Source organism: Cephus cinctus, unplaced genomic scaffold (assembly GCF_000341935.2).
Source record: "Cephus cinctus unplaced genomic scaffold, Ccin1 Ccin1_scaffold0690, whole genome shotgun sequence".
Taxonomy (NCBI): Eukaryota; Metazoa; Arthropoda; class Insecta; order Hymenoptera; family Cephidae; genus Cephus; species Cephus cinctus.
The window spans coordinates 460,061-476,629 of NW_014333313.1; the positions used below are offsets into that span (position 1 = coordinate 460,061).

General features: G+C 43.7%; 1 protein-coding gene across 6 annotated transcripts in view; it reads left to right on the forward strand.

Annotated features, from left to right (window-relative positions):
• LOC107269935 (E3 ubiquitin-protein ligase Rnf220) overlaps positions 1 to 16,569 on the forward strand; it is a 73,372-nt gene that overhangs the window by 17,143 nt on the left and 39,660 nt on the right. For 5 of the 6 annotated variants that reach the window (XM_015744394.2, XM_015744396.2, XM_015744390.2 and 2 more), the window contains one exon: positions 6,031 to 6,168. The exons of the other annotated variant lie outside the window; for it this stretch is intronic. In XM_015744394.2, coding sequence (XP_015599880.1) covers positions 6,031 to 6,168 — 138 coding nt within the window. The remainder of the gene's footprint in view (positions 1 to 6,030; positions 6,169 to 16,569) is intronic. 6 annotated transcript variants of the gene reach the window in all.

The window sequence follows — 16,569 nt, forward strand, 5'->3', positions numbered from 1 at the left end:
GTTTTACTCCCTTTTACTTCTTGCCTAACCTCTTTTCGGCTCTAGCCGCCACGACAGCTACAACCTGCCCCTGTTGCTGCTACCGGTATGCCTGCCTGCTCGCTACACTGGCGCTTACGCAGCCTCCGGGCTCCTTCCATCTCATCTTCATCCATCCTTGTTCGTTCCTCGTGGCACTGCCTTATCTCCCGCTCTCGCCCACTCCCTTGGACTCATCTCGTCTTATGGCCGACAACACGGGCTTAACATCGTCTTACAGCCCCTGCGACAACTTGAGACTACTGTAGTCGGCGAGTCTTCCCGGGGTTAGGTGAACGCGCCGAGATTGCTCCGAATACGACGTGGAGATGTTCTAAGATTTTTCTTTTTTTTTTTTCGAAAAAATTTTTTGGGCATTTTTCGAAATTAGAGAAAATTTTTTTTTTGGCATACCATGTAGGGTTATGGTACAGCTGGATGTACGAGCGTGGGTCTTGGAGTGAGGCTGGTAAGGGATGACGCATGAAGAAGTCTCAGGCTGGAGAAACTCTGACGAGCAGCCCAGTAGCTCTACCGGGGAGACTACTTGGTCGTGGCCCCGTGTATCTCGAGCGGGAGCCCTCTTAAATTAATTACAGGAAAAAGATCCGAGTAGAAGAGCCAACCGACCCGCAGCCCTCTTTGCCATCGCGAACGAGGGTGAAGTGCCGTTGGGGTGGCAGCTCCGAGACCAACCGAGTGTTTAACGGACGGGGAATCCTCGTTAGGCTGAAATCCGTTTCGAAAAAAAATTCCTTCACGTATATAACCCAAACGGTAGATTTAAGTAGTCTGATCCTGGCGTCTCCTACGTTCCACTTGGGAATGTTCATCCCTTTTTGGATATCCGAAGCTTTTCCTAATTTTTCCTGCTTGCCCTTTTCCGTCCTCTTATCAAATCCAGCCACTATTTTCTTTTTTTTTTTCTTTCCTTTCCCTCGCCACCAAAGGGGTGGGTCTCCCTCCTCGAGTCACTCGTTCATATAAAATTCATACGTCGAGCGTCATCCCACGGTTAACTCGTGCTAATGCCATTTCGAGTGTAAAGAAGAAAACCGACACCCAGTATATATATATGTACGTAATACCTGTAGCAGGGCTTATCGCAGATCTTCGCCAAGGGGTAAAGGGTAGCAGGGAACACTGTGGGAGTAATGCTGGTAATCCCATAAGCGGGTATAAGTCCCGATGACTCGCTGGAATAATTCCAATAGGCTAACCCACCCCTTATACCGACCTCTCACCTACGTAAACGAAATCCACAGTAGGTACAGAGAGAGAGAGAGAGACAGCTATACGTCTTCAAGGGTATAATCTACATTACGAATGTAACCTATAAAATCCAATGAAATCTCGGCGTTCGTAAAATCGGTATGAAAAAAGAGAAAAAAAAAAGTAAAAACATTAATCCCCGTCGACGTATACACGTGGGAATTACAACAGTGAAACCAGTGACTCCGCGTATCAAGATCGTTTATCTAATTATAGCGAATTTACGTGGCGACGCGCGTGCCTCCGGTTCTCACGCTTAAACAATGAGGACATTCATTCGTGCTCGTTGAATTTCATTGGGGCCCCGGAACGGGGGTCCCACTGGACAGCGGGCCCCTCTTGGGTCTTAATCGTTCCCCGCGGAATTCGCGTTTAATGCAAACGGGAACAGAGCTCGAGTCGTGTTCGGGAGGGGGTAGGGAGGGGCATCCTTGTGGTTTCTTAGGACGATATTATTTTTTTTTTTTCCACGTTCCAAGGGGGGCCCCCCTTTGGACCCCTTCTCTTCCCTGGTCCAACCCGTAAGTCGGGTGAAAGTTGGAATTTCACGTTTGGACCCCTCCCCCTATCGAAATTCGACTATGCATATGTGACTCGTAGGGGGCTGAGGATAGGGGGGGGTACCCCAGTGTCCTGGGGCGGAACGAGACGCACGGGGGAAGCCCCGCGAATGGCGAACGTCCATCCGGACGCGAAACCACACTCCGTTCAAGGGTACCAGACTGGGCCTGAACCGACGGGGCCCCCGGTCGTCGGGTTAATAATACGCGGACAATATAGGTGACGCTGGGTGCAAAGGGAACGGGTTGATCGGTCAACCCGGGATACCCGTTACCAACTCTGTATGAAATATCAACCACCGTGAAACTTGAACGGCCTGAGAAACTTTGGCCATATCTCTCCGGGTGGATGGTCCTGCCAGGGCCAGCGGGTACCCGGTGGGCGGGAGGGAAAGGAGGGGAGGCACGTAGCTTGGGATAAAAATTACGTCACGAGTCTTACGGATGGGTCGTGGGGGTATGATCTTGAGAGAGGAAAAATAATTTTTTTTTTTTTATGAGTTTAAATTAGAGAATGAGGTAAAGGATCTTGCCGAAGTACCGGAGGGATGCTTTGTATGTGTGTATATATATATATATTTTTTTTATCCTCTCGGCAATCTTCACGGTAAACTATGCGACGAGTTTATCAGTCGGATATTTTTATCCGGAGATTTTTCTGCTTTATTAAAAACTTGTAAAATTAATCAAGAAACCCTCGGGTTCTACTCTGTATCCTGGGACCGGGCGTGGGGCTTCTTCTTTTTTTTTTATTCCCATCACCCAACGGTATTATCGTACGGGGTATCGGCGTGCAAGGATTACGGTTGTAGGATCCTGTACTCCGGATCAATTCCTTGCCACTATGCTTTCTTTCGCTTTTATCTATTTATTTATCTTCCTCGCTCCGATACCGAGCCCACCTGCATGTATAGACGGCAGCTCGTTAACGTCCAATTTATCGCGCTATCGAATGGACTGTCCACTGCACGCTGGCCAATACCGTTTCAAACAGTCTCCTACGCCGTTGCTAAGCTAATATTGAGCCGTGCGATTTGCTCGGCGCTATTTATGACTTTGTTTTAATTATCGTGTTTATCCCTTATCCGTTGGCAAGGTGTGTATATATATATATATATATATATATATATATACGTCCGTGTAATATATGTATACAGAAAAGCATATATATCGACTATTTGTCTTTGTAGCGTATAACCGTAATCTAGATACCGTGCCTGATGTTGCACTGAGGCCAACGAGAGGCGGGAGAGGGGAGGCTTGCTCCCATCTCCCCTTAACCCCCCCTTCCCAATCTATTCTTCATTTTGTCTACCCCTTAAACCATTTTCACTTTAATATCAAAAACCGTTTCTCGTATAGGATAACAGGATCTCACGGCGTGTAGCCAGCCGGTTAAGTCGTTGCAACCCAAGCCACTACGCTTCCTTCACTCTTGGCTTATTTCGTATCTCCCCCCCCCTCTGGCCCCTCTTTGCATTTATTCCACCCTCTACACCGCGAGAATTTTGCTTAGTCGTCCCTTCGGTTCTTACCCCCCCTCCTCCTCCTCCTCCTCCCCCTTATTCACGCTCCACGGTATTCTGTCTGGGAAGACGGAGGATTACCTTGTCAAAGGCCACTTGGGTTTGCGGCTATCGAGACTTTTTGAATTTTCCCGCTCGGAACGCACAAGTGCCGTCCTCGATTAGTTTCGGCGGGAAATTTAAAATCGTTGAATCGGTAACGTCGGAACTATCAAATGGCGGAGTTGTCTGTGTATTCCGTATGGGAAAGTCGAAGCCGTCAAGTCCCACTCGAACGTCTCCCGAGCTTCTCGCTCGATGAATTATTCAGAGTGTCTTGATCTGGCCGACCGAGTCTGCTGCCACGGACGGACTCGGAGAGACGGATTCCCGTCCTCTCAATCGGTCGAATGATTTTTCTCTTTTTTTATTCTTCTTTGTTTATATATATATATATATATATATATGTGTATATATATGTATATGTATCCTTGTTCCCCCATACTAGTATCTCGCTTCGTCCTTCTCTTCCTTATTTATCTCGCCAGTGAAAAACGACCAAGATGCACAGTGATGCTGCGCTCGCTTCTTCCCTACCTGCTGCGAGATGTACGCTGTTTATTTTTTTTTATTTTTATTTTTATTTTTTCTTTTGTACCGCGTCGCAGATTAAGATCGCAGGACCAACTGTCAGCTGGAACTGCCGGAGATCGCCATCTTCGGTATAGTGAGAGTACATGCAATTTTTCATTGGTATCCGCTCGTGCCGGTTTCCTTTCGCTCTTGAAGATTTAACGATTTCTTTTTTTTCTTCTTTCTCTCCTTCTCTCTCGCTCTCATTCTATTTCCCATACGAGCGTGGGACCCTCGAGAGAGATAGGCGCTGCCGGTTTGGTGAAGGAAGGTACAGGGCGAGGCAAGGGAATCGGTATAAAGCAAAGGTGAGAATCGGTACCGGAATTGGGGGGGGGAGGAAGACTAATTGGCACGAAGCAGTTTAGTAACGCTCACCGGCGTGCACGGTAGCCATACTTGAGGATTAGTACTGACAAAGTCAGCACCGCCGCTTATACTTACTTCTGGGCTTAATGGCGCGATTCACTGTGGGTATCCACCTGACCGTATCTACAGGGTGTCCTGTTTGTCGGTAACGAAGCTATCGGTTCGTTTTATTGGATTCGCGATATACTTTTTTTTAGACTTTAAATGGTGGACGCCATTTATTTTACAAGAAAAAAAAAATGGCATTCGTACATTATGGATACCGTGTACAGTTTGACGATTTATTTAATGAATTTCGAGGGGGCAACCAAAAAATATTATAAACGTTTCACGTCCCTCCGGGCTATGAACCGTCACTCGATTTCGCTTGGTATCGCCGTTCATTTTACGCGAAATAACGCAATTAGCCTTCGTGACATTAATATACATTTTCCTAGTATTTTATTTCGATCACGTGGCCTCTCGGCTTTCCCCTCGCAAAATCCTGTACGCCACTGACCACGTGGTATGAGATTTGTCAGAGGTTATAAATATATATACATATATATATATATATACCGTGTGTTATCGTAGTGCATTTCGGGTAGCTTATCTTATATCTTTACTTTCGACTCGGCCAAAAGCGTTTGCGTAAGTGTTGAAGATGAAAAAAAAAATATATAAATATATATAATGTAAATTGAACACCAGGTATGTCCCTATGGTGTAACGTTGATCTCAATGCTTTCTATACCGACCAGCCTCCCAGCATCTTTTGAGGCTCTTCCTCTTTTTTTGGCTCGCCTAATTGTATCGGGTGTCTTAATCAGCGTATAAGCTACTAAGCCAAAAGGCTGAGCCGACCTGGTATTACCTACTGCCACTTCTTCTTCCTCCTCCTCCTCCCGCCTCAGCATCCACTCTGCATCTCAAAGGCGCAATTTAAAAGTATGTTAAGCTCCCGAGCATTACAAGGCTCGTCGCGCTCGTTCATCCAAGAGGTTATCCGAAAAAAGTTTCTAGATTCTAGATCAGCCTTCTAGGGATTTTTTTTTATCCCACGCTATCTCTCGGAGTGTCATGGAGAATTGAAAAAAATTTTTTTCCATATACCATACTTCGGTACCGTATATGGGTATACGTCGGGGGTTGATTATAACGGGATCCATAGAATAAGGGTGCTCAAAGAGACACGTGCTGGGCTGTACACTAAAAAGCAATAAACTAGACTAGGGAATTTAGTGTGTAATGACAGGGCCTGTATACCGATGTATCTCGATAGATATGGGATAATAATGAAAGCCATCATCCCCCAATAGGATTTTACGTATCCACGAGGGTTGCTGCTGACTTTTCTCTCGTTCTATCTCATACGATCTTATATATGTACTTTGTATATATATATTCATAATAAACGTTAACCGATATCGTTTGATCCGGTCTTACGTAATACCATATCTGTATGCATATCATTGTTATTATTGCGTCATATATTTATTGTGTTTCTTATCTTCGTTCAGATGTAATCGTCATTCATGGAAATATAATAATATAATATTGCTGTCAGTCGGTAAATGAAATCAATATTGAATTTTTGTTAAATTTTGTAAAAAAAATTTTTTTTTTGCTTTTCATGTTAATCAGACTGTTTATTCACTATGACTGTTCAATCGTTATTATCTGGGTTATTCTAGTGGGGCCTGTGTTCGGGGGCCGATGCGGCGCGGAAGCCCTCGGGCTGGGGCTGGGGCTGTCGCTGGGCCCGGCCTACAGGTTCGCTCTGCCCCCGGGACTCGCTGCCAAGACTACCCGCTGCCTTGTATTCGACCAAGGTAGGCTAGACGCCATTTTCAATGATGCAAGAATTTATTTATTTTTTTTAGTCCTATTATATCTTTGTCTTCCTTTTTTTTTTCAATTAATTATCTCCCTCTGGGTACACTGTGTATTGTGAAGAAAAGAATGATGAACCTTTATTCAAATTTTTCATTAACCAATTCACTATTGCTTAACCATACTTGCGTGCCTTTTTCTTGATATGTTATTTATTAATTGTATATAGATATAATGATAAGCATTGATGTGCATGTCGGTGTATTTTTTGATTACTGAAAAAAAATTTTTTTTGTGGATATTTTCGTGAAATCTTTTTTTTTGGGCGAGGGAGGGGGTTGAATTTTTTTTTTCAAAATATCATGGACGTTTGTATCCTGTAACGGGGAGGGGCGATGATAGTGAAAGATATTTCAATATCCGGTATACTTTGGATTTCCTGTTTGAAAATATACCGCAATATCTATTTCCGGTCTGTTCTTTTTTTTTTCGGTCAGTGAACTTTTTTCGTTTGTCCTTCTCTCGCTTCGACGGACTGGCACGTGCATTTACGTAAATGTGGATAGATTACAAGGGAAATGGGGGAAAGCATGGAAAAAAAAACAAACTGTTCTTCAGTCTCTTTCGATTATTCAGATATTTTTAATAATTTAGTCGATTCACTCGGGTATTTATGGGAATTTACTTTGAGGCTCGTATACGAAATGCGTTGGGAACATCCGTGCCAGTTTACCAGGAGTCACGCTTTTACGTAAATGACGAATTTTATATCTGTTTGGTAGTTTCTCTGGTAGATGAGAAAAAAAATGATGGTAAAAAAAATTATGTAACCAGACAATTTTTTTTTCTTCGATCCTAACTCGCAAGTCGCGTCAATTCTAGTTAATATCAGAGATAACGGCTGATTCGGACGCGACGAACTAATCCATATACAAGAAAGAATTTCGTCCCCTAACTCGACTGGTGTCAGTTCGAATCAGTTTCATATCCCCCTTGTTATACGTCATTTATACGTATATATATATATAACCATAAAGGTCACATAAGAACAAAGTACAGAAAAGTACTACAAATGTTGCCCGTTAAAAGAAAAAGAGTTCTTGTAAAGTTCCTCTTTTCACGATTTTTGCACCAAGGGTAGGTGGGTTGGATGAAAAGGTTGAAGGTTCGTTCAAAAAGTAACGAGCGAAAGGAAACCGTATCTCTGACACCTCTGTAAAATCCATCTCACACCGAATCTTTCTTTTTATGGCTAAATTAATGTTTAGCCTCAATAAAATTGGCTCTTTCGTTCAGTCGTACCAAACAGCCGAGCGGCGGACCATACGCGCAACAACCAGGTCTGCCAACAGCCAACAGCACCGAGACCCTTTTGAACTCGCGTCGAAACGAGCATCGCGTTGCAGCACGCGGAGATGATTTTACGAGAATTTTATCACTGGTCCATAAATACCGTAGGTACGAGGAGCGGCCGGTACGGCGCGTTTCAAGCGCGAATTAGCCGCGCATTAACGCGGATAATAAGGCCTGCGGCACCTCCGCAGCTCCCGATCTCGAAGACGCTGTTCGCGCCGTAGGATCGCGCTTAAAATGGTCCAGTAGGGATGCTGCGTGCCTTTTCGATGCGCGCGCACGTTTTCTATTACGATCATTTGCTTCTAAAACGACTATACCCCTGTCGTAAACTACTTTGCCGTGAGTTTAGACTTACTCTGGACCAAACTTGGATGCTGGGCCGCGGACGAGATTTATGAAGGATTCAAAAAGATACCACGGCATACGAAAGAATATCTCGATTCATTATTGTCGGGCTTAAGGGGGGGCCGCGTTGAGGTTAGGATTTTTCAGGGGGGGGAATGGGGGGGGTGGTGTCTTCTTGATATTTTAATAAAGAATATTGCAATGCTCCGTTCACTTGCTTAGTCACACCGAATGATTACGTTAAATTAACGGCTTCTCTCTTTTCATCCCTTCTCCCCCCCTTTCCTACCACCCCTTCTTGCTTCTCACTCTCATCTCCCCCCCCTCCTCCATCGAGTCCTAACATCCCTTGCTACCTTTTTAATTACTATTTTAATTAGCCCAGTGTTTTAAGCGGATGTTCGACAAGTCTTAAGGGGCTTTCATAACGTTTCTTTTTTTTCTTTAGACTTTTAAGGGATGATCTGTGTACGCACCTGTATTCGTACATGATAATTTTGAACGGAGTGTGGCTCCTACGTCCCTTACCGTTAAGCACTGTGCTTTTAGTGTCAGTTAAGACGTCGCGTATAATCGGCGAAGGACGTCGGGACGCTCGGCGCCTTAACGAGGGTAAAATGCGTCGGTCAGGGGTTGCCTTTTCGTTACTGCCTAAAGGAAAATGTTCGCAGTCGCTCGTTAAGCTGCCATAAGAATCAAGGGGTTTAAAGTTTAAGGTATCTCTCTCTCTCTCTCTCTCTCTTTGTGGAAGTGTGGCTCGAGGGGAGCTGAAGCGGGGTAGTCCCTCGTCCCTTCCGTCTCTCAGATACCAAGCGGGGTCTTCTTATTACCACTTCATCTACAATTAACATTTATAGCTCCGCGACTTCTTAGCGTGGAAAAACTAATTAAGTATTTTAAGCCCTGGACCCCCTTGACTCTTCCAGCTGCCATAGGACGGAATCCGTTGATCGTCCAGATGAGTGGATAGAGTGGCGAAGGAAAGGGTTGATTTTTTTTTTGGTTAAATTAAAAGAAAATTAGAAACCGCCCAAAATGTCATGCCGAACCGAAAATAATTTTGAAAATCTTACTAAGAGGTTTTTTTTTTTTTTTTTTAAATTATTCCTCGATCCAACAGTCGTCGCTGATAACATTAATGGCTCTCGCCGTTCGAAGCCATATACCGATTCTCATCCCTATAAAGGCGTAGGACAAAAGATATCCCAAGGCTGTAACCGGACGGCCCCGTGAGGAATATATAAATTTTAATGGCGAAATCTTTCGTTTTTAATGCCGCGCGGCCAGTTTCGGCTTTAGGTTAGTGTTTTTCCTAGTAGCCCGCGTCTTCGTTCGGTCGTAATCAGTAAACTGCGCGCGCGCATGCGCATTCGGTAGTATCGCGAGATGGCGCCAAATCGGTTCGCTCTCACAGCCGATGCCCACCTTTGCGGCTTGTAATCAAATTTTGTTGTTCGGAGCCGCAAATTTAACGGCCACGCTTGGGATGCCCGTATGCCGTATACGATAACAACGGCGTACGCAATACTTTACATCGGCAGTATAGCCGCGGAGACAGTTAAATAGCTACGAGCGCATATTTCACCAGCCAACCTACATAACCCCTTTCCTCGTATCGGCTGATACGCGAAAACCTGCGTATTACATTGGGCCTTATTGCCGTTCCCAAAAGTACCACCCAGACCAGTTGAACGTTAAACGGACCTTTAGTACCGGGGGCCATTTGTCTGCTTGGGACAACTGACGTCTTATTGGGTCAGGTATGAAATTTTTTTTTGTCAAAATTTATATCTAATTTTTCTGATTATTTTCTGGTTTTTTTTTGTCTACGGGAAAAATTTTTTTTTTCAAAATTTTCACCTTCAAACTTTTGGGTCCTACAACGATCACGATGGAGCCCACCGACGGATGCTGGACCGTTCGTTGCTCTGACCGTATTCGACTGGTACTAAGGGATGAAAAAAAATCTCTGACGCCTCTCCCTGTGTACGCACGGGTATTCGCCCGGGGGTGGTTTTGGGCCGGGGGGGTTAGACGTAGCGATTCCCCGGGTAGAAAGAACGGAATTTAATTAAGTAAAATTACTGTCGCGCGAGGCGAGAACCAGCCGGCAGGGTGAGACTGTAAAGGTAGCGGCGCGAGACGTTACTCGGGGTAGTAATGATCTCATCCCTTGATAAAACAAAGTAATAGAAAGTAAACGAATTCGCAGCAACTGGAGCAGCCTTTCTTTCTTTCCCACCCCGTAGGAAGCTTCGTTTTCCGTGCCTTGTCTCTTCTATGTTTCCTGTTAGGTTTTTCTTTTTACCGTAATTAAATACCAGACCGTAACAACGACCTTCGGCTCCTGTATACTTGTCCCCGTCGGGTATGATCTTCACTTTTTTTTTTTTTTAAGAGAAAAAAGTAAAAAGACCGACAACCTATTTTACCATCCCCCCCGACCAAGCCAAGTTACCTAGAACCTCAAGTAACCTCTTCATCCTCACCTTCATCTCCCGTGATCCATGCAATCACGCGTAACGACCGTTTACCGCGGCACTTATGAAAAATAATATCGTCGTTCATCCCCACCGCGAGAACGATCCCCTTGGTACCGGGCCGAGAACCAAGATAGGGGTGGACCAGAAAAAAAAAAAATAAAAAAAATATAGCAATCCCCCACCCGTGGCCATTGACGTTTTTGGATTATTCAAAATTTTTCAGAAAATTTCCAAGAAATTTTTTTTACCACGGGGAATGACTTTCTTACCGTATATCGAACTTAACGATCCTCCGTTTGACGTTGCAGCAGTCAATGTGCAAACGCAACGTCAAATTTGATCAGTACCAATGAACATTTTAACGCGCAGAACAATATCTTGCCGAACAACAATGCGCTACTACCCACTCGAGGGGTGGCTCGTAACGCAGTGCTGGTTGATAGTGGTTAGTCAGGGGTAGTAAGTATTCAGGCAGTGGTACCAGTCTAACTGTTGATACTGGTACAGTGGGTAGGTATTCTGCAAAGGGGTAGGTGACTGGCTGGCTAGGTATGTTCCTAGCTAGGGGTTGGTAGTACGGTGGTTGCCGAGCAATCCTCATAAGCCCCTCACACACGATAAGCGTCCCGATAACAATCCCACTACCCACGTGTTCGTAAACCACCCCCTCGGTATCCCACATAGTGGGTGCTAGTGCGAAAGTGGGAGGGGGGTATTTCCACCCCCTGTCCCTCGACCGCTTTAAATTTTCGGCAATTTTCTTTAAAATCGGTTCCACTCGGAGGGTGAGAAACCCCTTGTACAACTTTAGCAGATGCTGATAGCGTTGACGGATTGGATAGGAAGGGCGGGGGGGTGTGAGAGCTGTTTAGAGATTTCACGTGGCCGATAAAACCGCAAAATCTCCCCGAACGACAACCTATGCCAAAATGCCACATATGTGTGTACATCGCCACGTGGCCGCGTGTGCGTACGTATATTTACACACGAGAATAACATACGAATCCTATTTTACAGGATCACCAGGACCCGCTTATCCTTCTGATTTACTTTCCCAGATTCACGTTCAAAGCTTCCCTGACTCTCGTTAACCTTACTATCATTTAAATCCTACCTTTTTATCTGCGAACATCCCGTATATATACAGCGCGGATTAATTAGACGTATAGTTTATTAACGAGACGGTATTTCTGATACGTTTGTTCCCGGTAGATAATTTTTTACGTTGGGTAGATGATTTATCTTTCAGATAAATAGCAAAATAATATTCATTGTCGGTGACGGTTTTTTTTTTTTTTTTTAATTTACGAAATTTCCTCGGTATATATATCAATACGTGCGGTTAATAACATATATATATATATATATATATAGGTTTACGTGTAAAGGGAAGTGAATTGTTTTTTATTAGAGCCAAGTTGTCAGCAGGCGTCGCGGTGCGGTAAGGTTTTTCGGCGATTTGTAGTCGGCGCCTGGTAACCCTGAGATATTATGTGGCGGCGTAAGCTTACCGAGTGAGAAACTTAAGGGCGGGTGTGTACGCGTGCCTTTATTTATATATATATATATATATATATAAACCTGTACATTTCGCGGTGGGGATATGCGTCGTGTGTACCCTGGCAATATGGAAGATCATATGTCATGCAAGGGGTTCCACACGTATTTGGGAGCGTTTACACACGGCAGTGAGAGTCCAAGCCGCGAGGCACATGGAGACACGCACGTAGAAACACATGAGCAGCACAGATTGAATTTCTAGTATGGCGAAACGAGTAGGCCGAATAAAATAAATAGTACAGGGGGTGGATGGGGGGTGGTTATTTTTTGCGCTTTAACTCTTTATACTTGTTATATGACAGAACGCGCGGGATTGCAGAGTATACGTGGACCCTGAGTTATCCTTTTCCTTTTTCCCATTATTAATGTATTTTTTGGGAGCTTCGCCAATTTCGTAATTATTCGCTGCACGCGCCGCCATTTCTTTCCATTATTATTGTTACGGCTACATTTTCTTTGGGAAGTTCGGAAGAAATTTTTGTATCAGGGCAATGTTTATGATGGGTCTTTTTTGGGAAATTTAAGTTTTTTATATTTTTTGCGGGGGGGGGGGATTTTTCAAAAGTTTTCAAAAATTTTTTGAGACAATGCGGCTGAAGCTCCCTTTGTTTCCGGTTGCTCTGATAAGTGCTCTTTTCCGGGGGGTTGGTTACTGCGCAGGCGTCCAAGGGGTGGGCGGTGAAATAGCAAAAGCACGCGGTACCGAGTCCACCCTGGGCGAAACTCTTTGTCCGAGTAACAATGTAAGGGTGAAATCGTGGGTCTGCGAGGGTTGCCCGAGGAGGGGGTTGATGTGGGGATTTATTACAGCGACATTCCAACCTGATAATTCTGGGAATACGACTTGCGATGGGGGGTAGTTTGTTCTTCCCGTTGTCATCGGGAAGGCGGAACGTCCTCGTTCCCTCATAGCAAGGACTCTTTTCAACCCTTAGTATCGAGGGACTGATCTTACGCGCAAAATATATCCCAAATAAACCACCCCCTATTGCAATACCAAAATACCCCCGGATTTCTCGTAGTTACTCGAAATACTAATTTCTGATTAAAAAAAGAAAAGAAAAAAAAATTATTCGAATATTTTGAATTTTTTTTTTTTTTTTTTTTCTCCAATGACGTCACGGGCCACTCGCGTCAACCGTCCTAAGTCATCGGCGAATCCCGCGACTCTAAAATTTCGCATTCGGGGTAAACCGAAATCCAAACTGCGGCATCAATGTCGAAACGCTCTGTAATCGGCAATTAATGATAAATTGACAAGTAAACACAAAATTGATTTTACTGTCATAAAATATATTTTTTATTTGTATGGCGACTTATATTTATTAACTGTCAACCCCTATATAACGTGCATATATATTCGCATATAAATACAGGTATATATATCACCTGTGCATAACCATCTGTACGAATCTTTCGGATTTCCCATATTTATCCGAAATCATCCCCTAAACATTTCTCTGAGAACTATCCGAAAATCCAGCCTCCCTCGATTTATATATGTATCCTAACGTATATCAAAAGTAAAATCGATTGCATCGAATTTACGAGAAGGGATTTTCTATTTATCCGTATAAAAGATCCCGCGGACACGTATATGTCACATACGCGGTTACACATATGGTTCTAGGCAGGCGGTTGCATATATGTCGCAGGACCGGACACAATAACCCAGTGTGATGTATGCTGTTATAAATACTCGGAATTTTTGTAATAAATATATATATACCCTCTTCGCGCTAACATCTCCAGCAGTATGGAGGTTGAGTGCGCTGAGGAAAGTAGTCCTGGAGAATCGGCGAACGCCAGGAAGATGCAATATCAACGGTTATGACAGACTCGTATTTTAGTAAGGTACCAGTAGAGGAGAGAGAGAGACAAAGCGATGCACACGACCGAAGAGAGAGAGAGAGAGATAGAGAGAGCAGCAGAAAATCACAGTGGCTGTTCTTTCTACTCTGGACTATAACTATAACGTTACACGGTACACACATCAATCACCAGCATTTTAATATCGGGCAGCATACAATACCAGCGAGTTCCCCCGTACCAACCCCATAATAACCTACCCCCTTGGAAATCGTTTTTATGGCAAATTCTTGTAATTCATTCGTGCTCGCTCGCGTCATCCTCCAGTCCCCGATTGCTTTAACGTTAACTTCTGTCTCGCGCAAAAATTACGTTAGTTGCTGCGGTAGCTACTAGGATGAAAAATTTTTTTTTGGAATATTTTGAAAAAAATTTGGGTTTTGTTTAGATTTTGTAAAATTTATGTATTTTCGAATTCGATTTTAAAGGGTACATCGAACACGCGTTAACGCTTGTGGCTTTCGTCCCCCTCACTGCCTCGTGACAGTGACGTAGACATCGAGAGGATTATTTCTCGGCGAAAAAAGAAAAAAATAACCGACAGCCCACGTTAATCGTATAAACATTGTCCCACCCGTTATGTAACTATTTGACAGGGTTGAAAAGTCCACGTGTACTGTATTTCGTTGACTTATGGGACACAGCGAGGCCCTATGGGTAAAATTCACGTGGGTGAGTATGATAATAAATTTAAGGGTTGTGAAACGGGGATAATTTTTCGTATCGATGATTTTACGTGAAAACGCAAAAATTTTATTCGCCAACGCTTTTTTGGCCCTGGACGCGTAATCGAGTGCCGAGAGTCAAGGGTTGTCGCGGTAGCCGGGAATATCTTAGGGGTTGCATCCTATGTCGGGGATGAGATCCTGTGAGAGTTTGCATAGGGAAGTGGACGCGGGGGGTGATTTTAGGGTGGATACTCGTGAGTGCAACGGCAACAGGGGGTGGATGCGTCGAGGGCGGCCAGAGAGCGGAGAACTGAAAAATAGGGGTTGGAGGGGAGAGAGAGAGAGAGAGAGAGAGAGAGAGAGAGAGGGATGTTTCTCGGAAAAGCAAGCGAGCCGACAAATATAAATTCTTGTCTTTTTCCACCCCCTCGCACGCTCGTTCGCTCACTCGCGAGCTTACGAGGGTGTTAAGCCACCCTTAGCCGCTTCCGACGTATTTTAAACTTCTTTACATATTTTCAACCGCACCCCCTTGCCTGCACCCCTTTTCGACGGAAACATCAGGGTATGGCAAACCGAGCGTTTTCCAACCCCATCCCCCGTGGTATCATCCCTTATAATAGTACCACGTATCCACCGCTAGGACCTGTACCTATTTTCACACGAAATAAACTGCCTTTCCCCCGAACAGACCAAAATCCCCCAAAAACTATTGTTTCCTTCTTCGACGAGATTTTATTTTTTTTTTTCTTCACCAAAATAGACACCAGGAAACGATCTCGCTCCTGCTCTGCGAGAGGGTTGCGGCTATTTACGTAAAGTCTTGACGCTTCGAGACGCGACTGGCCGGAGGGAAGAAAAAAATAAAAATATATTTATCGAACAGTACAGTCGTCCATTGGCAACTGCGATTGCTCGACGGCGACGTCGCTGATTGATTTACGGGACGCCGAGCGTCGCGACGCCACTGAGATTATCGGTGGACATAATTTTTTTTTTTTTTCTTTCAAAATTTATGTGTAAATCTTAGGAAAGAGGTGTTTCTTTTTTCTTTTTTTTTTTTTTTTTTTTTTTTTTTTTTTTTTTTTTTTTTTTTTTTTTTTTTTTTTTTTTTTTTTTTTTTTTTTTTTTCTAAAAAATTCCACTCTTGCATAACTACTAATTGTATCGTCCGCGCGTCCTGTTATTTTTACTCGATATTACATATCCGTTATACGTACATTATTATACGGCAATGCTGGTCAGATACCATTGCGATTGTCAATTCGCATCCGAAATGCACGCGGAAACGATACCCTTGCAAAAGGCATTTTACGCGCATCTCTCTATATTCGTATGTCCATTATATCGATATATTATATACGTACGTATATAATATATATATATAGGTATAGTTACAATTAACAAATCGACGAATACCAACATCGCTTCGAGTGACGTTACTCGTGCAACTGTTACTGTGGGATTGGACCTACGGGTGTTTCAATATGAGGAATGCGTGGTACCTAAGCGCGGACGTTAAGGGTCCTTTCACACTGTGAAAGTCGAGGGAGTGGTTAAATGTACATTTTTTGTTCATTATCAAATCTGAACGTCACATACAGTGAAATTAATGGATATTATCAAAGATTGCGTAACAATTGGGTCAGTCGTGTTTTATTCGTTAATACAGTGTGAGGGATACCATTAGAATGTTAACTGCGATACTCGGACTGCGTTTTCATGATCGCGGATATGACGTAGGCTATATTTCCAACCACTCTGGATTACCTGACAGGGATATCATTTTATTCGACGTTGAATTCATAGCGGGATACATTTGTTATCGATTACGATACCTGGCCGAGCGCGTAGCTGCGTACGTTGCACGTTGGGTTCTCTGTACTTGGTGTAATATTGAATTAAAAATTGTTTACGATTATTATCGATTCGCGAGAGTCGATTAAAATATTCATGACGTGCGAATGTTCGTATTAATGGATTGAATAAAAAAAAGGAAAAAAAAAAGAATTAAAACGAATACCTGAAATTTTGAGGTAATAGACCCTATAAAAATTTAACCCAATGTATCGGTCGATGTTATAATTGATATGAATATTGGCGATTTCAAGGGGGGGGG